At 40.8% G+C, this 26,711-nt stretch overlaps 3 protein-coding genes across 4 annotated transcripts in view; all 3 read right to left on the bottom strand.

Annotated features, from left to right (window-relative positions):
• The window catches only part of LOC146458481 (tRNA-dihydrouridine(16/17) synthase [NAD(P)(+)]-like), a 61,889-nt gene extending 55,513 nt beyond the window's left edge, over nucleotides 1–6,376 (bottom strand). Inside the window, exons 1-6 of the mRNA XM_085090645.1 lie at nucleotides 6,119–6,376; nucleotides 3,249–3,357; nucleotides 2,550–2,600; nucleotides 1,583–1,695; nucleotides 1,197–1,279; nucleotides 629–732 (exon numbers count right to left, since the gene is read on the bottom strand). Of these exons, the coding sequence (XP_084946771.1) occupies nucleotides 629–732; nucleotides 1,197–1,279; nucleotides 1,583–1,695; nucleotides 2,550–2,600; nucleotides 3,249–3,357; nucleotides 6,119–6,358 (700 nt within the window). The 5' untranslated portion in view covers nucleotides 6,359–6,376. The remainder of the gene's footprint in view (nucleotides 1–628; nucleotides 733–1,196; nucleotides 1,280–1,582; nucleotides 1,696–2,549; nucleotides 2,601–3,248; nucleotides 3,358–6,118) is intronic.
• Nucleotides 6,377–7,318: 942 nt separating this feature from the next.
• On the bottom strand, nucleotides 7,319–13,292 carry LOC146458480 (THO complex subunit 4-like). Its single transcript, XM_085091072.1, has 6 exons — nucleotides 13,061–13,292; nucleotides 12,653–12,802; nucleotides 11,072–11,219; nucleotides 9,593–9,671; nucleotides 8,885–9,041; nucleotides 7,319–8,429 (listed from the first exon to the last, which is right to left on the bottom strand). The coding sequence occupies exons 1-6, from the start codon at nucleotides 13,235–13,237 to the stop codon at nucleotides 8,403–8,405; spliced, it is 738 nt and encodes a 245-aa protein (XP_084947198.1). The 5' UTR covers nucleotides 13,238–13,292; the 3' UTR covers nucleotides 7,319–8,402.
• A 582-nt stretch (nucleotides 13,293–13,874) lies between these two features.
• The window catches only part of LOC146458479 (intraflagellar transport protein 70A-like), a 30,658-nt gene continuing 17,821 nt past the window's right edge, over nucleotides 13,875–26,711 (bottom strand). Inside the window, exons 23-30 of one of the 2 annotated variants that reach the window (XR_014858297.1) lie at nucleotides 19,915–19,986; nucleotides 19,632–19,667; nucleotides 19,477–19,544; nucleotides 17,601–17,679; nucleotides 16,833–16,892; nucleotides 16,592–16,661; nucleotides 15,577–15,762; nucleotides 13,875–15,288 (exon numbers count right to left, since the gene is read on the bottom strand). Coding sequence is in view for 1 of the 2 variants with exons in the window: in XM_085091071.1 (XP_084947197.1) it covers nucleotides 15,638–15,762; nucleotides 16,592–16,661; nucleotides 16,833–16,892; nucleotides 17,601–17,679; nucleotides 19,477–19,544; nucleotides 19,632–19,667; nucleotides 19,915–19,986 (510 nt within the window). In the remaining variant the exon portion in view is untranslated. Of the gene's footprint in view, nucleotides 15,763–16,591; nucleotides 16,662–16,832; nucleotides 16,893–17,600; nucleotides 17,680–19,476; nucleotides 19,545–19,631; nucleotides 19,668–19,914; nucleotides 19,987–26,711 lie in introns of both variants that reach the window. The other variant, XM_085091071.1, reaches the window with a different exon arrangement.

Below are 26,711 nucleotides of genomic sequence, written 5' to 3'. Positions count from 1 at the left end.
CATTGTTATGTCTTTAAAAGCTTTTTACAATTTATTATTGTCGCCTGATTATCTCTGAAAAATGGCTACCCCCAATTTTCTTTTTGAATTCCAGTAGCCCTTGCTAAGATCTGCTTTTCCCATACAATAATAAACAGTGCAAAAATACCTCTGTATTAGGAGGCATCATCCTTAATCTTGCGTCTATGATCACCACTGGACAGTATTTATTGAAATCTAGGGACGGGTTTGACCCATGTTAAAGGGAAAGTATCACAAAAATTTGATGTCATTTTAAAACCCAAAAAATGTTTGTCTGATAACAGAAACAAAAACACCCCAGTGCTCCAATAAAAATGTCGTTTAGTGCCTCTGGCCAGAGACAGAGTAGGTCTGAATGGATTGAAACTTGAAAAATGTTAGGCTAATGTTTTTAATATTTTTGTTTCCAAAATGCACTAGAACAGAGTATGAGTTGTTCCTGTCAAGAATTGAGTTGATTTCTCTTCTCTCATCGTTCTAGAATTATTTTGTAGCAAAGTGAAGGTCTTACAGTATTTCACCATTTTTAACAAAAGAGATCAAAAAGCCCATGATACTTCTCCTTTAACGTTATCTGCTACCATGCCACATATCATTCATATCACACCTGCAGTCATGATGCCATCCACTCCTGTATGCTCCATACATCTGTGAACATCCTCCAGATACCGAATATTACCATTGGCAAATACAGGAATTGACACATTTTCTCTGTTGATTGTAATAAACAGACTCTTGGTAGGTTATTTGATGAGAGAAATGTTCTATGATTAACTCGCTGGGAAAGGTTATCCAGGCATACAGAAAAACAAGCTGTCAATAATATAAATCCCAAAGGCTTCGAGATAATGATGTACCGAAGTAAAGTTAAGTCGCACACAAGACATACATGTAGCAGTTGATCCACAATTGGCCAGTATCTGTAACATGGAGCAAGATTCAATGATACACACTGGCTGTGTGAAGAGAGACAATGTGGAGCAAAGTTCCTTGTCTAAATGAACAACACAAAAGAAGAGGCTAGACTTCGAACCATTGACATCCAGATCTGGCATCCAATGCTCTCACCCCTACTATACACCAAGAGTTGTACCCGACCCACACACTATTCTAATTCAGAACTTTTTCTTGGTGAATGATAACTGACTCAAAAAGTGCCAACAAATTTAACTTACCTTATGGCTTTAATGATATTCCAGTCAGCCAGACCAGTGTTAGCTCCCTTTTGATCTCTTGTACGTCCATGAACGGTCAGAAGCTATAAAAAAAGAAATAGCTAATTAAAATTAATATTTTAAGTATTTTGCGACACAACTGTAAAAGAACATAACAGTTAAGTTACACTAAGTCTATAAAACTTGGATAGGCAAAAATTAAACAACTTAGAATAACCAGGACTAATGCAGGCAAGAAACAGGCCAGTACTCAACTGTAATTAATAGACTTGCTTCATTTTGTGATGTTCCAAAACAATTTGCTCCTTCAAAGAGCATGAAGAACATAATTATATTAAACAAGCAAGCACAATAAAAATAATCTTAAATTGACTTGAGTTGAATACCTGGCATCCAGCTTTCTCTAACATTTTCGCATAAGCCACTGTCTTCTCTACATCTTCAAATACACGGATTTTACAGGTGACTGGAACGCTCAGTTTCTCATTCAATAAACTAACTGAAAAGTAAAATAGGTTACACAGCAAGTCAATACAGAACACAAGGCCTGACATTGAGTCTTAGGTAACTAAAAGTTATTTTTTTCGTTTCCCCTACATTTTCTACATCGTGGTAGTTCACCGTCCATTTATGTTTTTTGTTCTAAAAAAACTTATTAAGCAATATCTCATTGAAAGCTGATTTGTAATGTAAGTTTGATGTGCATTGTTTGTATTTCTCTTTGCTCACTCTGCAGTGAGCCACATTTTAATAGACCCTTGTTCAAAATGGCGGCCAAAAATTCAAATAAGTCAAAATTAAAAATGTATACCAGCACAAGAAAGAGCACTTTTACTTTAGTAACCCTGCAAAGTTTCAGCATATCAGGTGTAATATCAGCTGAGAAAATGTAAGTTAAAAAATGAAAAATTTACGTTTGAAGTGACGTTTGTATGACTGGGGGTATGACGTATACCCCCAGTCATAAAAATGTCTGTAAATTTGTCAAATTTCATCTTACATTTTCTAAGCTGATATAACACCTAATAAGCTGAGACTTTGCAAGGTTACTAAAGTAAAGGTGCTCTTTCCAGTGCTAGTATCAGTTTTTCATTCAGTTCAATTTTAACTCATTCAAATCTACTGCAGCCATTTTGGAGAAGGGTCTATAAACTAGCCTCAGGTAGACTATTCATACAAGCTCATAGCTTCATTAGGTTTCCTTGTCACATTTACTGAAATGTGATTACCAATTATTTCTGTTAAACCGGTTTATATGCTCTGTTTGCATGGGTGACTAAATAAACTTAATAAAATTCTACATCCAAATAGTTGTAGGGTTCACTGAATTTTAGAAGTTGGTCACAAACTTACCCATGGAAGCTATTAATTCCCACTTGTCTTGTAAAAATGCTCCATAATGACCTATAACACACGAATCACGTTATGTTGGCTAATAAAAACAAGGAAATAATGAAACTATTTGTAGACATATTTAGAGAAAAATCGTTTCTTGATGCTGTCATATTATATCAACAAAAAGGTTTTGTTTTCAGGACTGAAAATTTAGCACAAGCTTTCGATTCCCTCACGGAATTTTTGACAAGTGGTGTTGGACATTTTTGTCACATGATTAAGTTGATAAAATATCACGTGACAAAATGTCCCGGTAGATCTCCAGGAGCTCATTTCCAATGTTGTGATTCAATGTCGGAGCCTACTCCACAAAGGCCACTTCTCTTCAATGGCCATGTTTTCTTGCAATTATATGCATTCAGACAAATCTTGTCTGAATGCATGTAACACTAAAAACCACCATGTCTCTATGACAACCAAAACTATATATGCTTCAGTGGCTGTGTGTGTGCACAGTAATCCAGAGCTGTGACTAACTTTTGAAGTAAGAATTGAAATGAAAAAGAGTAGACAAGAACTTTTCTCCTCGAGTGTTATATCAATATCCCAGTATTAAATTTCTTTTTCCAGTTTTCAATAATATTATAATACAGCCCTGGTGACAACCCTGGTGACCCCCAGCTGCCATTTTGCATGGCTGTTATGTTACACTCGTACCTCTTCTTGCTATTATCTGTGGACATCCAAGGTTCAAATCAACTCCATCACAGTATGGCTCCACTAACTGAGCAGCTTTGAGGAAAAGTTCAGGGTCATTTGCACAAAACTAACAAAGAAATTAGACTTTTTATTAATAACAAGCAACCTTGAAAATACTGTGTCACAAGTAGACTAGAAAGTACAAAAGACTATTTCAGTGCTGCTTTACTCCATTAATTTTTTTTCTCATTCACCATCCTATAGTTGTCAGAATCTATTCTTCCCCCACACGGGTACTACAGTCGACTCCTGATAACTCGAACCCTAGCTAACTCAAACCTCACGGTTACTCGAACCAAAATCGATTTCCCCTGGATTTTCGTCATACATTTATGTTAGTAATTTTACCCTCAGTAACTCGAACCCTTGATAACTCGAAGTGATTTCCCTTTCCCTTTGAGGTCATTTTCCATATAATTTTACCCTCAATAACTCGTGACAGGTCAAACAAACAGTACTACATTCCCAAACATTGAATTTTGTATTCTTTGTCTTTGTCCTTTTTATAAATATATGCATTTAACAAAACGTGTCGGTCCAGTTCAAGTCCCCAGTACCTAAGTAGTCTTCTCCTGCTGCTTTGTTTTGTCTTCTACTTTCAGTTTATGCTACGTTCTGAATTATAATTTGGAAATATTGTTCCATAAAAAGCGCTATATAAATTGATTATTATTATTATTATTTTCACTTGACTTCCCTACAATTACTAGTAAATTTGATTCAAATGTGACTTTGTATGAATAGAAATATTTGAACTTAAGACCCTTTTTTCCCTATTTCCGGTCAATATGCTCTCGACTCCCAATAACTCAAACTCCCGATAACTTGAATCTTTTTCAATTTCCCTTGAAGGTTCGAGTTATCAGGAGTCAACTGTACTAATCATGTTCCTGGATAATTCATTCACATTTTTGAGAGTTGAACAGATTGGAATAATCACAAAGTAGATAAGATAACATGAATATTGATTTCTAAGTGATGTTTGCATTGGCCTTAATGTCTTCTTTTTGTAAGATCCCCATTATGTTCCACAATCAAACTAAATCAAACGAGCAAGTTTGATTTAGTTCGACTGCCAAATGTTTAATTTGATACACTGGAATACTGGGAAAATATTGTTTATATGTTATAGCTGACATTAAACTTTAGAGAAGCCAGCCAGCTGGTCATAGAGAAAGGAAAGTGTCTTTTTATAAATAAATAAATAAATAAATAAATAAATAAATAAATAAATGGGAATTTCAGTGGCATATCCGCAGGGTGGCTCTTCAACCATTGTTTCCAGATGAAATTGGAATAATTGGTCTTGGAGGAGAGGGGAAAACTGGAGTACCCGGAGAAAAACCTCTTGGAACAAGGGCAAGAACAAACAAAAAACTCAACCCACATTTGACACCGAGGCCAGGAATCGAACCCGGGCCACATTGATGGGAGGCGAGTGTTCTCACCACTGCGCGATTCCTGCTCTCCCCCCCCCCCCCCACCCCCCCATTATTGTTGCCTCCTTGTCAAGTGGCCGGCCATCTTTACCACAGTAACTGGTCATAACAGTTGGCTGTCAGATTCTGGGAAAGCCCTGTAAGTACTTTTTTTTAAGTTATTAGAATTCACCTCCACCTTTGTCTACAAACAAAAGTTGCAAAAGAAATTGACCAATAATTTTCCAATACCGACTTCATACTATGTACCAGGTAGTTCTAACTTCAAAGTTTGTGGATGAAATCCCAAAGTGTGGTCACTCCAGTGATGAAGGTTGAGCAGTTGTTCTGCCCTGTGCATTATGCTGTGCAAGGTGGTTTTAATTTTTGTATGTAAGGGTGAAATCCTAGCCTCCCACGCAGACGTTCTTAGGGGTTCGTCACGCGTTCCTGCCCCACGAACGTCTGCTGAAACGAACAGCCACTTCCGTTCGTCGACTGCGGACCAATCAGGAGCCATTTCCCAACTTTGGGTAAACTCGTGTTTGATATTAAAAATATTACCCTAGACAGGATAGCGGACTTAAATGTGGTTTTTGGTCATGTGTGTCAAACGTTTGGTATTAGGGAGTTAAATGCGTATCAAAGAGAAGTCATAGTGTAATTTGTGCAGAAGAAAACTGATGTATTTGTAAACCCTCCAACTGGTTATGGAAAGTCACTTATTTATCAAGCTCTATCGTTTGTTTACAATTCAATTCTTGAAGCTGCTGGTCACTGATTGTTGTTGTGGTTTCGCCGCTTGTAAATCTTATGAAAGACCAGGTAGACAAATTGGCAAATCTTGGAATTCTTGCCGCTTCTCTCAGTGAAATCACTGAAGAAAATGCAGGGTGTTGTGGAAGAAAAAATTTCAATCGTATAAACTATATGCACGTCTGGAAGTGTAAATATCTCCACGGGTGATGATTTCCGTTGTTTCGCAGTATGTGATTAACTTTACTTGTCATAATGAGTCAATGCTGATTGGTCTGTTCAGACAAAGGCAATTTGCCGACGAACGGAAGTGGCTGTTCGTTTCAGCAGACGTCCGTGGGGCAGGAACGCGTGACGAACCCCTAAGAACGTCTGCGTGGGAGGCTAGTGAAATCCTAGTGTGGGCTAAAAAATGAAAGCTACTGAGCTGCAATTTGCATTAGTACTGTTTCTTATGCTTTCTGAGTCTGATGAGGAAAACTAAAGTAAAACTAAATGTGTGTCAGTTCAAATGAAAGCTCTTCACCGAGAAGTGCCTTTCTCTGCAGCTACATGTATCTGCTTCATTTACTCAAAGTAAACATCACATATAGCTGATCAAATCTGTACTGAGGCACAACCTCAGAGAGCAACGACAAAGAAAGCAGCTATAACCTGTACGATTAGCGGTCTGTCCTCATCACATGTATGAAAAGCTTCTTTCCTGTAGTACAAGTCTTTCACAAACAGTCCCGCGTGAATCATCGGTGTGTAACACAAGTGTGCGCCATATTTCCGGCTCAAAAGTCGCCAAGGTAATTCAGATTGGTCCACCATGGGGGCCACGATATATTTAGGTGACTTGAGAACGTGTTTCCAAAACTCGTAGCTTTTGTATTTTGGAGCCATTTTCATCGGCGAGGAAAGTTTACTCATCTTGCATCACTGAAAAAGAATACCGCTGGACGACAGATGTCCTAAACTCAACCCCAGGATCTCCTCGGTCGCTTCAAACGGTGTCCTCGTTTTCAAGAGGGAAGTTCCTCATGACGAGGCTAGGTCTAAGGCAAAACTTACCCGAACATCAGGCCTTCCTAAGTGTAAGCCTAAGAGAGGAGGGCTGGAGCAGCTTGAGCCCAAATTATTGTTTTTCGTTAATTTTCTCTTTGTTTGTATTGTAACACAGTCCGCAACTCTCTATTGATGGTTTGCATGTGACGTCATGGCAACCATGTTGGTGGACAGGAACAATAAGATATTTCTCCTCTGGGAGTTCACTACCATTTTTATGCAAACTTTGTGAACAAATTTTCTTTTGTTTTGCCCTCCAACATGGCGGCAATGCAAACCACCTACTAAGAGTAAAGGCTTATTCGGTATGTAGAATACTTATAAGTAAAGGAAGTTTGGACAAAAAGTGCAAAGCACAAGGACTTATGTCCGACACTCAATTTGTAAACTGTTTTATTCAATCAGAATTTAAAATGTTTGAGGCAACTGTAAACAAATGCACTGCAAGCAAAGGCTTTCTGGTGGAAAAGAAATTGAGCAAGCATGGACAAGACCACTTCCTAGTGTTTTTAAGTTGCCTATTGATCCACAATGATAACCTTGCCCTGAGTCGGAGTGCCCAAGTTAAGGGAGGCGGGATTAAAGATTCTATAGTAAAAAGAAGAACAAAGACACGTCTTGCTCACTTGTCTTGTTTATTTATTGCTCTTTTACAAAGTCCCAAAAATTTCGGGGATATTACATGTCTTTGATTTTGACATTTCAGCACTTTTTAAATAACCATGACCCTCAACTCCATGAATTCATCAGTTGGTTTCAGTTTTCTCAGATTGTAGTAAAGCAAAACCAAAGTAGACATGAATATTACTTTCAACACTCAATAATTGAGTAAACTGCTTTATTCAACCAGAATTTAAAATACTTGAGGCAAATGTGTACAAATACACTTCAAAGAGCATTTCTTTACATACAAGTCACTTGTTCTTGGCATAAACAATTCATGCAGTTATTTTCTTATCAGAAAGCCATAATATCATGAAATTCATACAAATACATTTTAGTGGCCCTTTGGAGGTCACATTAGCCAGGGTATGCTGCACTTTGAAAGTACCAACTAGTCTACGAAGTTTTTGTGTCAACCTTTCTTGCAAGAACCTACTTTACTAAAATTAATAGTAATATTATTGATAGTGCAAATTACGTAGATCTTGCAGTCTTGCTATAATGGTGTAGAATACAATAGGGAAATGAGCTTCATGTATTTTTCAAGACTCTCTGTGGGTATTTTAGACAAATAACAAGTCAGTAGCGATCACTAATGAAATGGGGATCTATAGCAACTTAAGCAATGATTCACAACAGGGCACCAAGAATGCCAAAAAAATTGGAATTCTTACAAATTGTACCCAAGTGGTCATAAAAGGCCAATCTGCTCAAAATTTTGTCGATCGACACCCAAAGAGGGGCTTTGGTTAACGTACATTATTTCTTTAAAAATGGTCAGCTTTTAAACAATAATTTCATAGAATTGCCTGTTGGTTAGTATTTCTACAAAAATACCAGTTCTATTAAAACTATTTTAGTTTGATGTGCATGGGCATAATTCAGTAAATTTCCTTACTACTTCCGATCAGCTCATAAGCAAGAGAACTCTCATAAGTGACTATGAAATTAAAACTCTGCTTAACTACATGCACATTATTAAAACTCTGCTTAACTACTAAAAAAACTTTGACAAGACTGCTAACAATAAAGGACTGGCAACAAGACTACTGACATAAGAAGTTACAAAACAAGACTAAATTGGCCAACTTGAACTTTGGTTTGGAACTGTGTTGACTTCATCTCATGTTACAATGATCAAAAACGTTGTAAACACAAGAACTGAACATTAAATAATAAAACTGTTTTGTGACAAAGGTGTAAATCAGCTTTAAGCAAGTCTGGCTCAGTCTTCTGTCATCTCTATATCTCCCTGCAAAGAAGATAATATTTAAGATGTTTAATTGCCTGACATCAAAATTAATGTTCTGTGAACAAAAATGTATAATAACACCCTTGCTTTGTAATCTAAAAGTATACCACTTCTTGACACAAGAAGGTAAAAATATAGACTAAAAATATGAACTAAACTATAAAAGTATCATTATTATTATTATTATTATTATTGTTGTTGTTGTTGTTGATAGCAAAAATAAATGCGACTATCTTATTTTAACCCGCCAGCCTTCTCCAAGCCTTCCACAAATTAAACTTAGCTTTTTATCACATATCTTTCAATAATTTTATTTCAAAAACATTCTAAAACCTGATCTCACCAAACAGCTGAATAGCACAGTGCATTTCAACAAATGTACAAAATTTGTCTTCAAAACATTGATTGCCACAACACAAAAATTCTATTGTGAAAATAGTGTTAAACAATCTTACTGCATCATGATAGGCATCCAGTTCTGCATCAAGATCCTCAGCTGTGACATTAGCTCTTTGAGTGCCTCGACCCCTGCCCCCTCTCCCTCTGCCACGCCCTCTCCCTCTTCCACCACGGCCGCCGCCTCTGCCTTGGCCACCAAACTGCTGCCGTCTTCTAATAAAAACCACACAGAATTTAAATAAGTAAATATGACTGCACTTGATTAATTTGAGAAACTAAAAAAATAAATTACAGTCAGATGCTACTTAGACTGGAATCAATACAAATTAAAATTTTAGGGAAATATATGGGTCAAGAAGAAGAAAACTGTCATGAAGAGGTGTCAGTAATAAGTGGATGTGTAAGAAGCAGCGTCTGACTGTAGTGCAAAAAATCTGGCAAAGCTATCAGCTGTTCACATGTTTCTGCAAGAACCTCAAAATAAAGAGAAGATTTGCTTTTAATTCAAAATGCAATTTTAGCCAACTTACACACTGTGCCATACTAATCTGTAATCATTGTTTTGGGATCAACAATTCTTTACTCTCCTATCTCTCCACCTCTTTTAACAACACAACCACATTTTTTTAAAAAAATCTTTTAAACAGTCACTTGTGTTGTTTACATAATCATTTTTTGTTTCCTTTTTTACAAATCAATTATTTGGGACCACCAATTTTTCATTCTCTTGTCTCCCCACCCTAAAAACTCTTTGAAACAGTTACCTTTGTCCTTGGCCTTGAGTTTCCCCACCTGATCGAGTATTTGATACACCAGAAACCATTTCAATGACCATTTCTCTCCCTAAAACACAAACAATATAAACAGATTTGTCAGTAACAAATTTCACTCACATCTTAGAAAATCAAAAATTGATGTGTTCAAATCCAGCTGTTGCCAGATTTGACTTAAACAAAATCAGCATTTATCTTTCCAAATCAGGTTCCTATTCACTTTCCTTGCTGGTCATTACTGTTTCCTACAAACTGAAATTATCCCTGTTTGTTTTCTAGTGGTTTATGTTGTTATGAGTTGTTTTGTTTTGAGTAACAGAAAGGAATTACAGTCAGTCTACATCACGCATGACAAGTATTTCCAAAAATGAAAAGAACATTCAAATTCCTCTTTGTTATTTCCAGCATTTGAGTGGAATCTTGAAGATTTCTCAGGAAATCTTTCCCAAAAAAAAGACGCATCAACTTAAAAAAATTCAAAATACTTGGGAAACAATTGTTATTTTTAAAATACTTAATGCTGTAATGTAAGGAAAAATTCATACATGTAGCTCTATACCATCAATAAACTAGGGAAATTTCTACAGGAACTCTGAAATCTTGTTGGCCATGTTCAAAACTGACATGTAAATTTCAAAAAATCATTCAAATTTCAAAAATACTGGTCATGCGTGATGTAGATTGATTGTAAGTGCACCTGCAGATTCACTATCATTCATTTAACGTTAATAATTTTCAAACCCATGATAGCATGATTGGTAACATTTCAAATACTTTTCACAAAAATGAAAATAATTCATTAAGTTTTTTTTCCACTAAGAACTAGTTGGCATGACAATAATCAAAAACTCAAATATCATTTTCAAGGACTAAATACATGATGGCAAAACTTAACAGTCACATTATCCTCAAGCAACTTTTGTCAAAATGAAAAGGTCCAAAACAGATTAATACACAAAATTGTTTATATTCTCAATATCATTTATTCATATTACTGTATACAAGTCAATGTTAATTAAATGTAATATTTCACATGGTTCATACAATTCTGTTGTGAGAAGGATTAAAAAACATCTCAATTTTAATAGATCTGGCTAAATTTAGGACTATTTAAAACAACAATTTGTAGAACACAAATCTTCCAGATTGTATGAACCATGCTTTACTCAGCAAACAAACCAGCTAGGAAGACGTCATGATCGCGATTACCAGAAAAAGATGGGAATGGCTCTGTGACAATCGGAGACAAGAAGACTCCAGTATGAACCCAAGGCCATGTTTTTGACACCTGGCGGAGGGTGAAAACAGCACGCCAAGGAGCATCTGCAGTAGGGCAGCTTTGGATGTGTGCTTTAGATTGAACCTTAACAGTAACCAAGCCTGCTCAATGGCCGACGATGCAGCTTGATGATGTCTTGCCAGCCAGTGATGCTGACTGGATTCAATGAATAAAAAATTAAAATATTTTACCATCAAGTGGGACCCCATTATACTGTTTCATGGCACGCTGTGCGTCATCTCTCCGATGAAAAATGACTTCCGCTGTGCCAAGTGACCGACCAGAAGGATCGTAGTGGACAGTCGCCTTCTTCAGAGCTCCAAACTCACTGAACAATTCCTAAAAGTTAAACAGAACATTGGATTTTTACTTCTAGATGATTCAAAATGGACAATAAAATTCCAAACCATACTGACTATATTAGGTCTGTATACTAGCACACTGCCTAGTACACTATATGTACTTCTTTAACCCATTGAAAGTTGTGCGATTTTTTGGTAAAGAGAGTTAGTTTCTAAAGAGACTGCGGTGCTGCATCGGTGGGGAGTAGGATCAATTGTTTGGTTTATCAACAGAATTGATAAGACCAAAGCTTGAAGGCAAACTGGTCCTTTGCAACTAACGGTCACATGGTACAACATCCACCATGCTGAAGCGCAAGCTACATACTGGGATATCCAAAATAAACAACATTCAAATTTGTCTCATGGAGTTGCTTTGTTTTGGATGTCTCAGTGCACAGCTTGCCCTCTAGCATGGTAGATTTTGTACCATGTAATCTTTAACTGCAAAGGTCCATTGGCCACCATAAAGAGATGTGAGTGCTGATGTTTCAGGCATTTGCCCTTCACTCTGACAAAAAGCTAATGCTCAAAATGTCAGCGCTTGAATCTCTGTACGGTGGCCAATTTAACATAACATTCAATTTTTTGCTAATTCACTCAAGTAACAATTGATAATAAAAAAAAAAAAACTCCATATGCAGTACAAAAAGACAACTTGCAAGATTATAAAAAACACTCCTTTGGTCTAGAGTAGTTACGCACAGCATTTCGAATTTTCTAATTACAAAATTAACTAGCTACAGGAAACTCATGGGAATTTTGCTTCTTGTTGTCTATGGCCCCACTCACAGTAATCACACTGCAGAACTTTCCAATGGCTTCAAGTTTAACTGGTCAATGAAAATGCGAGATCTGTGAGAGGCTCAGTAGTGTATAAACAAGAAAATAAAAATCTCCACTCCCACCATCTTTAAACTTTGATTGAAAAGTTGAAATGGAAGCCATGAGAAAGTGTCAAGAAGATGTGCAAAAAAGTGACAAAAAAAACAACCAAAACAATGTCAAGGCATGCAGTAATACAATGTTCTCGTCAGCTAAATTCGCCATGTCTGGCATAAACATGACAACTGAATGCCCAAGATTTCCTAATTAAAGCTTTTTAGCAGACATATTGAAACGTCCATTCCTTTTAGTTCAAATTAAAGCTTAACTGAAAATTTTAACTGAGCACTCACGACCTAGAGCGATATTCATTTAGAGCGTTTGAACCGGAAGTCATGAATTTCATGGCAAAAAATTCTCAAGAAGAGCTCTAAAAGAAGGAAAATGGGATCTATATATGGCGAGATTAATTGTCATCTTTCGCGATCCTAAAAGAAAACAAAACTTAGCTCATCTCGACCTACAGTGGAGTATAGACACATAGCCTGTTCATAGAGTAGCACTTCAGGAGCAGTTTTAGTTTACGACAATTCATTCCAAGCTTACCTGAATATCTGAATCAGAGACGCCAAAATCCAGATTTGAAATGGAAAGTTTGCTGCCGGTTGAAATACCACCACCGCGATTTCTGCCTCCACGGAAACCGCTATCACCATCGAAAAGATCATGCTGCCATCTGTCTGGTAACTGTTTAGGCTGTAAATTAGAAAGAGCAGTTAATAAACTGCAGTACAAGCCATCCGGATTAATCAGAAATTCGAATCTAAACGGACTAGCTATCTTTATAAATATGAACTGTCGACAAAGACGTTAAATAAGCTTCGACACCAAAATACCAAACATAGGTCGTAAAGAATGATTATTTTTTGCACCGAAGATGTTCACTATGAGCAAATCAGAGGTCGTATGTGACAGGTCGGTGGAACGATTTGATCGAAATTTTATCTCACTTACTCTAGAATATGGAGTCGGTCGATTCTTGTTTACTCGGCCTCCACGACCTCTTCCTCCGGCACCACCACCTCCTCTCCCTCGTCTGCCACGTCCCCCTCTTCCTCCTCTGTTATCTTTTCTGTTCAGTTTGATGATATCGTCCAAAGACATGTCTACTTTATCTCCCTTCGCAGCCATTTTGTTTCAGGACAACCGGTACCTCGTGCGTGGAGAGACGCGCTCGAAAAGAAAATTATGGGATTGTGCGGCTGCCTCGATTGCACGCCGCCTATAAAGCGCGCGCGGGAAACGTCAAAAGCCTTTGGCGGAACAAAGAGTTGCCGCGCGACGCGCAAAGGGGTTTTATTGCCGCAATTTCTCTTTTTCTTTTGTTTTTTTTTTCTTGCAAAGCATTTAATTTTTTCAAAAGAAAACATAAAAGAGATGGTGTCGTCATTGTTCGAATGTCTACCACCGCTCGCCGCGCACACACAAGCCGATCTTGAATACCGATCGTGCCCAGAAAAACCTACTAGAATTGAAGGGCTTTGCTAATGCTGTATTCTGCAAGACCGGCACTTGCTTTTCCGAATGCCGATTGACGGTTATAATTAATTTATCTTATTCAAATAATTTTCGTTGCAAGTTTCAAATTTTAGTTGACATTATAAAATAAAACAAAAAGATCATAATACCGTAACCCTCTTATCCTCGTTTATCCAATACTTTCCAATGATCCAGTTTTCAATAATCTCCTATGAGAGACAAGTGCCGGGATACGGAGCGTGCATAACACTCAAATGGTTGCAGGGACCATACAACAACACGGCCATCATACAACTGGTCATACATTTTATTTACACTTTAAAGCAAATTTTTACAATCTGGCAATATTACTGCTGCTGGAATTTATACACTACTGGTCACAATACTTTATTTCGTTTTTTGCTACTAGATAATCGTTTTAGCCGAGTAAAAAGAACATGAAGGGAACCAGACATACCAACGTTCAAGAGCAAAGCCTTCTGCCATTAAGTTTCGAGGTATTAAGGATTCGCGAAGTTGGCGGTTAAATTTTCGTGACATTCGATGATAAACCAACCCAAACAGAGAATATTGTTGCAACAGGCATGCAAGCGAGTAACACCTTTCAGGTGCACCACCAGCTGCATTTCCTTCCTTCGGTTAATTTCGTGGGGTTTAATAGAGAAATTGGAGATATTTAGAATCGCGTTTACGGCAAACGTGAGATTCGCGTTTATGTTTTCTTAAAAAAAAAATAAAACAGTACATAGACTAAAATAGCGTAAAATAATTCTGACCTCTGATGCAAACGCAAAACTACTCGATTTTACTGAAAAACTGTCACGTGGTCATTTCTGCCGCTTGCCGTAAACGCAATGCTAAATATCTCTATTTAGAAATGCGTTTACGGCAAGCGGCAAAAGTGAGATTCGCGTTTATGTTTTCTTGAAAAAAAAATTGGTACAGATGCGAATAGCGCAAAATAATTCTGGCTTTTGATGCTAGCGCAGAACTACTCAATTTTACTGAGAAACTGAAAGCAATGAGCGGCAAATATGGGGTAAATATGGTCACGTGGTCATTTCTACCGCTTGCCGTAAACGTAATTCTAAACTTCTCTTACGTTCAATCGGTTAATCCTTTGCTCCTGTATCAATGTCCATATTCTCCTGACTCCTTTCCATACATTTTCTTATAGTAAGAGTTGGGAGAATTTGTTAGAACATCATTTGCTTTGGTGATTATTTCCATTATTCTCATGGCCAATATGTTTGATTGAGTAGTGATATTGTAATGAGAAATTAAATGTTGGTCACGACTGGAGCTTAAAGGGTTAGAGCGGTTTTCAATTGAGTGTCGAAAGTAATTTCGCGTTTGGTTTGGTTTGGTTTTGCATTACTGTGCTTTGTGATTGGTTAACAAAACTCGCGCCACTTTCTCAACCAATGGGAATCCAAACCAAAACCAATCGTGTTTTCGCCGCACGCGTTTTCCCGCGCTTGGCGCCAGTTACATGTATTTGCTTCTAATTCTGATTGGCTCGTTGTGTTGTTTACATCTGTTGTGATTGGCCAGAGTAACTACTTTGGTTTTGGTTTTACGACAGTCAATTGGAAACCGCTCTAACAATGTCCGAAAACAACGAACGTCAAAACCCACGCTTACTAAAAGGCAAAGACACGTTATCCCTGATTAAAAGTTCAAGTAAAAATTCTAACGTTTCATCGTTGTAAGAAAAAGTATTCCGTGAAAACAAAGAGCGCTATCCACATATGATTTTGTCAAATCAAGTCTAACCCTCAATTCACCTTTTCGAACGTAACCCTTTGAAGCACTACGTAGGTCTTATCAACATACTACCTCTTGTGCTACCCTCTAGGACGGGTGTATTCTCCTACTTCCATTGTTCGTGCAAACTACTTCGGGGGTATATCTATCAAAGGTTTACAGTTTCAGTACGGAAAATGGAAAGTAAACGAACATAACGTGTGAAAAAGTTGCAACCAAATTTTCTGTTTTTCACAAAGCAAGCATTCATTAACTCTTCAAAATAAATATTTCTATCAAAATATCTTAAACCAAGCGAAGGAACAAGCTCTTTAATTCTCTGGCTTCGTATGTAACTGTGTTTTTCCCAGGGTGCATTTTTTCTTCTTCCAAGGGCTGTTCCACCACTGCGGGTACATTTTTGCCGTACACTGCAAGCAAAAGAGCAATTCTTTATTTAAGCTTTCTGTGATTCTTCAAAGTAAAATAACTCTGTACACTCGGACAAAGAGAGTAGCTAAAAGAAATTCCTATCTCCTCCCATAGAGATTTAGGCAACTAAAAAATAGGAAAATTGCCCAAGATTTTGATTCTCTGATTGAGTTTCCACTAAATGTTGTCAGTGAATTAAAAAGAGGAGAAAACATTGATGATGATGATGATGATGATGATGATGATTGTTGTGAAACTAAAGTAAGGGTGCATTTTAGACTTTAATTTTAGTATTGAGTTGTTATTTTTTTCCTGTCGGTAGTTTTCACAGATATTTTCCAGATCATTTGACATTTTCCTGTTCTTCCAAGATTAGAGTTAACATCTGTGCTGTGGACAGGTTTGCCTACTTCCTTTACCCTTGACTGGGGCTTCCTCGAAGGCTAAAGTTTTGACAAACACTTAAGCATTTTATCAACCTGATTGGTTACCGTTTTATCTGTTGTGTTGTTACTCCCTGTTGTGTATTATGGCAAAAAAACAATTCTCATCTTTGGTAAGAACCATCTGGCCTGTGTTGAATTATAGTCGTAAACATGTTCACAGTACATTATATTTAGTAAGGCGTGATTTGAGAGATACTTGTAGAAGAACCAGCTTCTTGAAGAATAACGAAGACTAACGAAGATTCCCGTTACCTCTCCTCTGTGCCGAGCGAGTGCCTAACATGATAATGACGATGATGATGATGATGATGATGATGATGATGATGATGAGAGCGTGTGTTGAAGGGGGGGGGGGGGGGGGATTCTGTGTAGAATTGGTTACCTTCACAGTGTTCCAGGAACTGAATGATGTCCTGAATGACGCTGTCACGCAACATGATCATATGCTTGGCCTGTACGGGAAAGACAAATTATCAAACATCACTTTACGACAAAACTGTTCAGGGAACGAAGAGGCGCTAAGAAGCAAACTTCTCTTTGTCTATGGAAGCACTTGTCCCAACAGTACGTATGCTGTTACATGTGTACAATTACATTTGGTGTTACATTTTTGTTCGCCTTACCATGTTCTCGAGAAGCGACAAGAAGCATCTCTTAGCGTAAAACCACGTATCTGTTCCAAGCTGGAAAAAATACATAACCAGTTAAAAGATCACAGATACGAAAGGTGACATTATACTGCTAACATCAAGCTAAAAATGTCGCGAAATCAAAACCCCCAAGAAACCACTGCGAGTGTCGTCCACGCACGTGTGTGCCAGGTATTTGCGTGCTCCACGCACGGGCGGTTCTACTTTTCCCTCAAGAGAAAGACGTGCGCAAGGACGCATGAAATAAATTGAGGCCTCTTTTTCCCAAGTACTGTAATGGCAACTAGCGGGGAAGCTGGAGTTTTAGGTATCGTCCCGACATAAACTCATCCTGGGCAATCCGCAGAGAACAGACGAGAGTGAGAAACATGGCCCTCAAGATTGGTTGTTTTAATAAGAAAGGTTTAATCACCTATTCCCACAAAATGAGGATTACAGAGCCGAGATGTGTTCAATTTTGTACATCAAAAATTTGAATTCTAGAGTGACGAAAGACAGGGATGAATAGCAACTATTATTCTAGCTGTGTGCGCCCAGAAACAAGTTACCATAATGTAAAAAACAGATCGCTCGTTATTTACTACAAAATAGCCTCATATTTCGTGACGCGCGGATAGCGCCGATAAGCTCGCGACCTTCGCGAGTACCCTTGCAGTTTTTTTTCCTGGGCCACTACCAACGAAATAACGCTAAAATACCTGATGTTTTGCAGTTCTGCAGCATGCAAATTCAAAAGTGTACCTTTTTATTGTAGGGTTCCAAGCTCTTCATAATCCTGGAAATTCCAAACTCGTAATTCCCTTTGGCGCAATACAAAGTGCTAGAAATAAAAGCAGAAAAACCCACTATTATTCAAACGCAAATATAAAGAATATCAAACCATTGTATATTTTGATCTAAAAATGGTTCCTTAAAGCTTTTTTATCACAAACGTACATGTAGGTATCTGTGTAGCAAGAGGCTCTTGGACACTGTACTTCCTTAACTAGTCGTCACAATGAATCAAACGGTAAGTCAGCTTTCGGTTAGCGTAAACCAGCTTTTACTGACCGGTCGCAACAAACAAAAACAGCTCAACTCGAAATGTACGACGGGCGCCATGCACGAAAAAACACGCAACTCTCACCAAGCGCAGGAAAACATGCAACCGATGCCAAGTGCGGGAAAACAAGCAACTGATGCCAAGGGCGGGAAAACACGCAACTGATGCCAAGGGCGGGAAAACACGCAACTGATGCCAAGCGCGGGAAAACATGCAACTGATGCCAAGCGCGGGAAATCATGCAACTGATCCCAAGCACGGGAAATCATGCAACTGATGCCAAGCGCGGGAAATCATGCAACTGATCCCAATCGCGGGAAATCATGCAACTGATCCCAAGCACGGGAAATCATGCAACTGATCCCAAGCGCGGGAAATCATGCAACTGATCCCAAGCGCGGGAAATCATGCAACTGATGCAAAGCGCGGAAAATCATGCAACTGATCCCAAGCGCGGGAAAACATGCAACTGATCCCAAGCGCGGGAAATCATGCAACTGATCCCAAGCGCGGGAAATCATGCAACTGATCCCAAGCGCGGGAAATCATGCAACTGATGCCAAGCGCGGGAAATCATGCAACTGATGCAAAGCGCGGGAAATCATGCAACTGATCCCAAGCGCGGGAAATCATGCAACTGATCCCAAGCGCGGGAAATCATGCAACTGATGCCAAGCGCGGGAAATCATGCAACTGATGCAAAGCGCGGGAAATCATGCAACTGATCCCAAGCGCGGGAAAACATGCAACTGATCCCAAGCGCGGGAAATCATGCAACTGATCCCAAGCGCGGGAAATCATGCAACTGATGCCAAGCACGGGAAATCATGCAACTGATCCCAAGCGCGGGAAAACATGCAACTCATGGCAAGCACGGGAAAACATGCAACTGATCCCAAGCGCGGGAAATCATGCAACTGATCCCAAGCGCGGGAAATCATGCAACTGATCCCAAGCGCGGGAAAACGTGCAACTGATCCCAAGCGCGGGAAATCATGCAACTGATCCCAAGCGCGGGAAATCATGCAACTGATCCCAAGCGCGGGAAATCATGCAACTGATGCCAAGCGCGGGAAAACACGCAACTGATGCCAAGCGCGGGAAATCATGCAACTGATCCCAAGCGCGGGAAATCATGCAACTGATCCCAAGCGCGGGAAATCATGCAACTGATCCCAAGCGCGGGAAAACATGCAACTAATGCCAAGCGTGGGGAAATACGCTGCACGTGGTAAGCGCGGTAAAACAGGCACAGGAATCATGTAAGAGTCAAGTAATGCAGGAAACACTTTCGTTCAACTTGTAGCACAACAAATGCTGCATTGTAAGTTGCGACGGTTTGTTCGGTGAATGGGCTCCTACCACGCACGAAAAATTTTCATGTTGAAGAAAGCAGAAACAGCGTCTACTTTTTGCAATAAGCGTGAGAAAGATACAACTGGTGCCAAGCGCGGGAAGAGTGCTTGGAATTGGTTTGTGGTGCTGACAAAGGAGAAAAAGCAAATCTAAACGTCGTCTACTCTGCACAAGAGAATGCATGTAAATTAACAATAAGATAAGTTAAGAGAAACTAACCCAATAACGAGGTTCACTATACACAGATGGTAAATCTTTTTATCTGGATCATCATAAGCCACTTGTTCCTGCAAATACAAAGTGTGGCGGGCATTTTAAAGAAACTATTCAACTTCCACGATTCAAAGCAGGACTCTCAAGTCTCGAGTTCCTACCTCCTCTTTTTCTATTTTTCGCATTAATTCTTCAGCCTGGAAGAAAACAGAAAAATTTCTCAGTAAAATTAAAAGTCGAAACAGTTGCAATGCAAACAAGAGGCTAGAGCTAGCCTTTAGATGTGTCGTTCATAGCACTTGGGTACCTGTGGAGATTGGGGTACCTGTGACACGAAAAAGAATACGAACGCCGGCGATTTCTAGACTTGTGGCCTCAAGGCACAAGTAACAAAGCTCACGATCAGCCAGAACATGAGATTACACTACACAAAATAGTACAAACCTCTTCATTGGCACTGGTCATAATGTATGACACACAGAGATTCGCTAACACTATGGCGCTAACACTCAGAATCTACAGAATAGAAAACCAAAGAGAATATCACTTAAAGAAACTAATACTTACACTACACAATCGCGACACGTTATCAAACTGGTCTATCTTTTAAAAATCTACAATTAGATTTCTCAAACCACTCAAACCCAGTTAAAGCCCACCTGCAAGCAAGATCTTCTATGTTATGCTGTTTGTTTGTTTGTCAATTTTCTTTAAGGAGAAATTTGAGAATATTTGACCGGTATAGGCGAATAATCCAGAGATAGTCCACGGTTCCAACTCGTCTTTATTACTGTTATTTCGAATTGCGATTACGGTTGCTAAAAGCGAAACAAATACAAATTACTAAGGAATACAAATGACGGCTATGAAACGACAAAAATACAGGAAACGGAAAGAAACTAAGCGAAAATACTTACAAACGTTGTGTGGCTAGAAAGTTGAACGGAAAAAAAATGTACGATGGCTGGACGAAAAAACTGCAACGATGTTGCCGTGAACGCTGAAGCGAAATGAATTAGAATGGACTATGAAACTTACAAATGATATAAGAACAAAGAAAATTATGCGGAGAAATTTAACAGAAAGAATAGCGATATCCGAAAAGAATGCGAAAGGAATGTGCAACCTTACAAAGAATTAAATGCTAAACATAACAACGTGGAATGCGGCCGTAACATCTGGCTCCCCTAAGAGTTAGGAAAAACTCTTATGTCCTTAATTCTTAATTAAGCATTAAAGTTCATTGAACATCTCTAAATCTTCATGGCTCCTCTGGCTGGGATATACCCCTGGTCTTCAGTTTTCTTCATTCTCAAGTATTAGCACGAGCTTCTGAATTGGCCTCTCCAACGTTGTCGTTGTCGTCGCTTCATGGCTCCTCTGGCTGGGATATACCCCTGGTCTTCAGTTTTCTTCATTCTCAAGTATTAGCACGAGCTTCTGAATTGGCCTCTCCAACGTTGTCGTTGCCGTTGCAACCTTCACCGATCGGACCTGACCCTTTGAATCTGGGCGTGAGTCGACAACTCGAGCCATATTCCATTGATTTCTTGGCACTCTATCATCGGCGATCAATACAAGGTCCCCTCTTTGAAGGTTTCTCCTCGGATTGTTCCATTTCACTCTCTCTTGTAGGGTCTGGACGTACTCCTTTCTCCATCTCGACCAAAAGACGTTGGACAAATATTGAACCCGTTTCCATCTTCGACGGAGATAAACGTCGGCCTTCTGAAAGTTACCCGGGGGCGGCATTACGATCTTTGATTTCATCGTCAATAAGTGACTCGGCGTTAAGGGGTCCAAATCCCCGGAATCACTTGACGGGACGGTAAGCGGACGGCTGTTGATGATGCATTCTACCTCAGTCATCAAGGTTCTAAAAGACTCATCATCAAGGGCGTGACCGTATTCTCGCATCAGCGCAGACAAGATGGATCGAACAGATCGTATCTGCCGTTCCCATACGCCACCCATATGAGACGCAGCTGGTGGATTCCTTTTCCATTTGATAACCCAATCAGAATTGAAGTCTTTACTGAGGCGTCTTTGGATGTCATCATGGTCCATCTCCTCTAGGGCTTTCTTAAGCTCTGTCTGAGCTCCCACAATGTTGGTTCCCTGGTCTGATCTGATCTCGCGCACTGGCCCTCTCCTTGCTATGAACCTTCGTAGTGCGTTCATGAAGGAATCTGTTTCTAGCGAGTCTGCTGTTTCGATGTGCACTCCTCTGCTGGCTAAGCAAGTAAATAGTACCCCATAACGTTTGACTTCTTTCCTGCCTTGCTTTATTTGAAAGGGACCAAACAGATCGACACCACAATAGGTGAAGGGAGGGGCAGCTGTTATCCTCTCCTCCGGCAGATCAGCCATCTTCTGTTCACCGGTTGTTCCTCGAAGGCGACGACACACAACGCACTTGGAAATGAGATGTCTGACAGCAGAATTCGCGCTGACTATCCAATATCGGCTTCTAAGCTCGTTCAACGTTATGCCTCTGCCAGCATGAGCGACTTTCTTATGAGCGTCGCGAATGATAAGCTCGACGATGAAACTCTTCTTAGGGAGGATAACCGGATGCTTAAAGTTTTCCTCGAACTCCTGTGAATTACCCAGTCTACCACCAACGCGGATGAGTCCATCCTTGTCTAGAAAGGGATCGAGGCGGAAGAGGGTACTTGATTTCCTAATTTCAGACTTCTTCGCTTTCGCGAATTGGCGATCGTCCTTGGGGTATGCTCTTTGAATCTTCTGCAAGGCTCCTATTTCCTTGGGAAACGCTCTGCTCTGTATAAGTTTAAGAATGGTCTTCTCAGCTCTATCCAACTCTTCTACCCTCAGAGGCACGACTTCAACCTTTGTGGCGCTTCCACCTCTCCTTGTACCATCGTCAGTAATACCTTGCTTGGGCTTGAGACGGAGTATCCAAGCAATAGATTTCTTCAGACGGTGCCATTCGGAAAACCGGTTAAGCCTGGTCAGAAAATCTTCGCTCTCATTGACGTCCATGCTGTGTACCGAGATCCTTTTAACTTCAGGGTCGTCTACAGGGACATCGTCTAGGTCTCCAGGGACTTGAGGCCACTCACTCTCAGGTAGCCGTAAGAAGTTCGGTCCTGTAATCCAACGACACTGCGGGGATAATTCTTGACCGTCAAGACCACGGGAAGCGTCATCTGCTGGATTCCTTTTGGACTCAACGTACCTCCACTGGTAGGGGTCTGTCGCGTCTCGTATAGTCTGAACACGGTTGGCGACAAAGACTTGAAAACGCTTCTTTTCGTTGCATATGTACTTTAACACAGTTGTGCTGTCTGTCCAGAAGTGCCTGCTATTAACAGGTTCGTCTAACTCTCTGGCGATCATCTCTGCCACACGTACCGATACAGTGGCTGCGGTTAACTCTAAACGAGGGATAGTCATAGTCTTCACGGGAGCAACTCGAGCCTTCCCTATGAGGAATGCGCAATGGACGTCACCTCTCTCGTTCTCCATTCTAAGGTAGGATACTTGACCATAACCAGTCGAACTTGCGTCAGAGAAGCTGTGGATCTGTCTCGACACGACGACGCCAAAGTTATTGGGCTTCAGACATCGTTCCATAGAGAAACGCTCAAGTGCAGGCAACTGGCCTCTCCACCTTTCCCAACGTACGCGGAACTCCTCGCAAATCTCGTCGTCCCATCCTAGCTTCGTTCGGCACAGATCCTGCAATATCTTCTTCCCGATTAACAGGAAGGGCGCAGCTATACCCAGGGGGTCGTAGACGGAAGATATGGTTGATAGTATACCCCTCCTTGTTAGCGGTTGGTCTTTGATGACAATTCTGAAACCAAACATGTCCGATTCGATTGCCCACTGGACACCAAGAGCTCTCTCCACTGGATAATAATCACTTCCTAATTCTAACGATCTAACTTCTGGGGCGCGCACTTCTTCCGGGATACTTTCGAGAACGTTCTTGTTATTGCTAACGAACTTGGCCAAATTAAACCCTCCATGGGCGCAAGCATGGCGTACGTCACGTATCCTTTCGATAGCGGTATCTTCTTTTCCTTCGGAGCGCAGACAGTCGTCAACGTAAAAGTTCTTTCGCAGAACATCTGCAGCCTCTGTTCCAACAATCTTTTCTGCGTCATCCGCGGCTTTCTTCAGCGCGAAATTTGAGCAACTTGGTGACGACACTGCGCCGAACAAATGGACATTCATTTGATATTCTTCAAGGTCTTGTGTTAGGTCTCCATCAGGCCACCAAAGGAAGCGAAGGAAGTCTCGCTGGCCTTCTGGTACGCGGACTTGATGAAACATTGCATCAATGTCCCCCATAAACGCAATAGGCTCTTCGCGAAATCTTGTAAGGACACCAACAAGTCGATTCGTCAGGTCAGGCCCTTGTAGCAACTTGTCGTTGAGCGATGTTCCTCCAAATCTTGCGCTACAGTCGAACACCACCCTTATCTTGTTCGGCTTCTTGGCATGGTAGACGCCATGATGGGGTATGTACCAGACTTGGCCCGCCTTTGCAGGAATAAGATGAGACGGTACCTTCCGAGCAAATCCCTTGGCAATGATGCTGCCCATAAAGTTAACATAGTCCTTGTAAAACTTCTCATTCTTAATAAGCTTCTTTCTTAACCATAGTGCTCTTTGAAGAACTTGACCTCTATTGTCAGGAAACCATTGGCTGTCATCGCGGAAAGGAAGGGGAATTTCATAATGATGATCCTCCTCGTGACGAACTCCCTGGCTCACTATCTTCAGAAACTTCATGTCTTCTCGTGAATATTCTTGCTCCTTATCCTCCGTTCGTTCACTGAAGTCCAGTTCGAGCATCTTATTGAGTGTTTGTGGAGTGACGATTTCCTTAACTCTGCTCTCTACCATGAAGTGGTGGTCGAGGTGTCTGCCTGAACCAACTTCCGTAGCAGCAACTCTATGGCAATTGACATTTGAATGTTCTGTGTCGCACATGTACAGAGGGCCCACTATTGCCCATCCAGCAAACGTCCTGATTGCGAAGGGACCACCATCTTCACCAGCTAATACGTCTATGGGTTCGAGAGCTTTCGGGCAGTTTGAGCCAATCAGAAGACCAATCCTGACATTCGGTAACTGCGTAGGCAGCTCGCTGGCTATGTTTCTGAGATGTTTCCAACGATAGGCAAGTTCAGGCGTAGGCACATTTGGGGGTGTGCAGAGGTCCTCTTTAGTGAATATCTTCGGTAGCTGTATGGGATTCTTGCCCTTTAAGTCCGTGACGATTAATCCATTCAGGACCTTAGAGTCGTGCAACTTCGTACCATTGACAGTCTTCACCATGAGCTGTGTATTCACGCCATTCACCCCCAAGGTGGTCGCGATGTCGTCAGTAACGAACGAACCGGTACTACAGGTGTCAAGCATGGCGTAAGTGAGGACTTCACTTTCAGCAGATTTCAGCCTAACGGGAACGACAGGAACGGCGGCTACTGAGTCTTTGGTGCCTACAACATGGCAGAGGGCTTCTTTCACCTCCGTTTGAGCATTTAAAACCTTCTCCTTTGGTTGGGGAGGAGTAGAGCTAGCCTGTTTGGAAGCCTCCTGATTGAGGGCGAAGCTATCATCATGTAGACCCGTTGGATGTCGACGTGAGCAGCTCTTACAGGTTCTTCGCTGGGCACAACCGTTGGATCTGTGTCCAGGACTGTAGCAGGCAAAGCAGAGTGATTTCATCTTTAGGAAGTCTTTCCTTTGTGACAAGGATTTCTTCAAGTAGTCTGGACAGTCGTCCAAGTCATGGTTCTTGTTGCACAACTTACAGAGGCTAATGGGAGTGCGTGAGCCTGATTGTTGGTCAGCGGTCACATCTGTCGCGTGACTGGAGGCGAGATGTGAAGTAACATTATGGCTCCCAGGCGTCTTAGACCTGCCAAAACTTTTACCTCTGCCTTTGCTGGAACGATCAGGTCGATCTGAGGTGCCATCCAAACGACGAAGCGCTTCACGAGAAAAGACTGGGTCGGTCGCAATTCCTGCTTCTGCATTAACGAAGTTCACGAAGTCGGCAAAGGAAGCGATTACTCCACTCACCACTCTCCTTTTATTTGCTTCTCGGCGCCATCGGTCTTGAAGCGTAAATGGAAGCTTGGTTACCATGCTTTGCAAATTGTGAGGATGATTTAGAATAGATAGATAGGTTAGAGTTGCCATCGCGCTCCGGCACTGACTTAGGAAGATGGAGAATCTGTCTAATGCCAACTCGTCTCCTGGTCGGATGCAGGGCCACTCGTTAATTCTCTTGAGATAGGCGTTGGATATCTTGTATGGGTCCCCATACTTTTCGTTAAGGAGCTTTTTGGCCTCTAGGTATCCACTGTGTCGATCAAGGTGGAGACATCCCTTGATTAGGTCCTTGGGTTCTCCGTGTAAATACTGCTCTAAGTATTGCAGACGTACATCATTCGCACTGACCTTAGCCTCTACTTGCGATTCAAAACTTCTTATAAAGGTAAAGTACTCCAAAGGATCGCCACTAAACTTGGTCAGTGTAAGAGAAGGCAGTAAACTCTGTTGTTGTTGCTCCGCTAGTAATTCTGTTAATCTGTTCTGTTGTTGCAGGACTTCACAAAACTGCTTAGTGCTTTGATGTGTGTAGGCCATGTATCGAGGTTCACTCGCGAAAGGTTCTTGTTTCGGTTGTCCTAATGGCTCTGTATCTTGCTTCGTTTCCGCGACAAGAAACTCAGGTGCAAAAGGATTCAGACTTGGATGCTGCATTGGCTTAGGAGGCGGAGTTTGTATCATAGGAGCGTCATATAAATCAGCGGTAAAACTCACTTTAGTCGTAGTGTTAGACGTAACGGCTGGAGACGTGTAAGCGCTTGAGGAAGTCGGAAGAAACGGCCCAGATGAAGTAGATGCCTGTACAAAAGAATCTTTCGGAGACAATTCTTGACGACCAGTCGAATCTGCATCGCTAACACCCCTTTCAATTTCGGCGAACACACCCTCTCGCACGCGAGCAACCGCCAACTGCTCTTCGAGGCGTAACTTCTCGACTCTCAACTCCAACTCTTTCCTTTTTTCCAACATAGCAACTCTGGCCTTTAACTCGGCGGCTTTTGCTTTCTCTTTCGCTCTGCTTGAGGTAATCGAACGGCTAGAATGTCTAGAGGATGCCTTTGAACGACGCGATGTGGAATATAACGAGCCAACTTGAGATCTTGTTTCCAAGCTATGTTCGATTGTCTCTTTCGCGGTTGAAA

Source organism: Pavona decussata, unplaced genomic scaffold (genome assembly GCF_977016875.1).
Source record: "Pavona decussata unplaced genomic scaffold, jaPavDecu1.1 SCAFFOLD_233, whole genome shotgun sequence".
NCBI classification, from domain to species: domain Eukaryota; kingdom Metazoa; phylum Cnidaria; class Anthozoa; order Scleractinia; family Agariciidae; genus Pavona; species Pavona decussata.
Note: the sequence above shows the minus strand (reverse complement) of the source record. Positions and strands in the feature narration are given on the sequence as shown.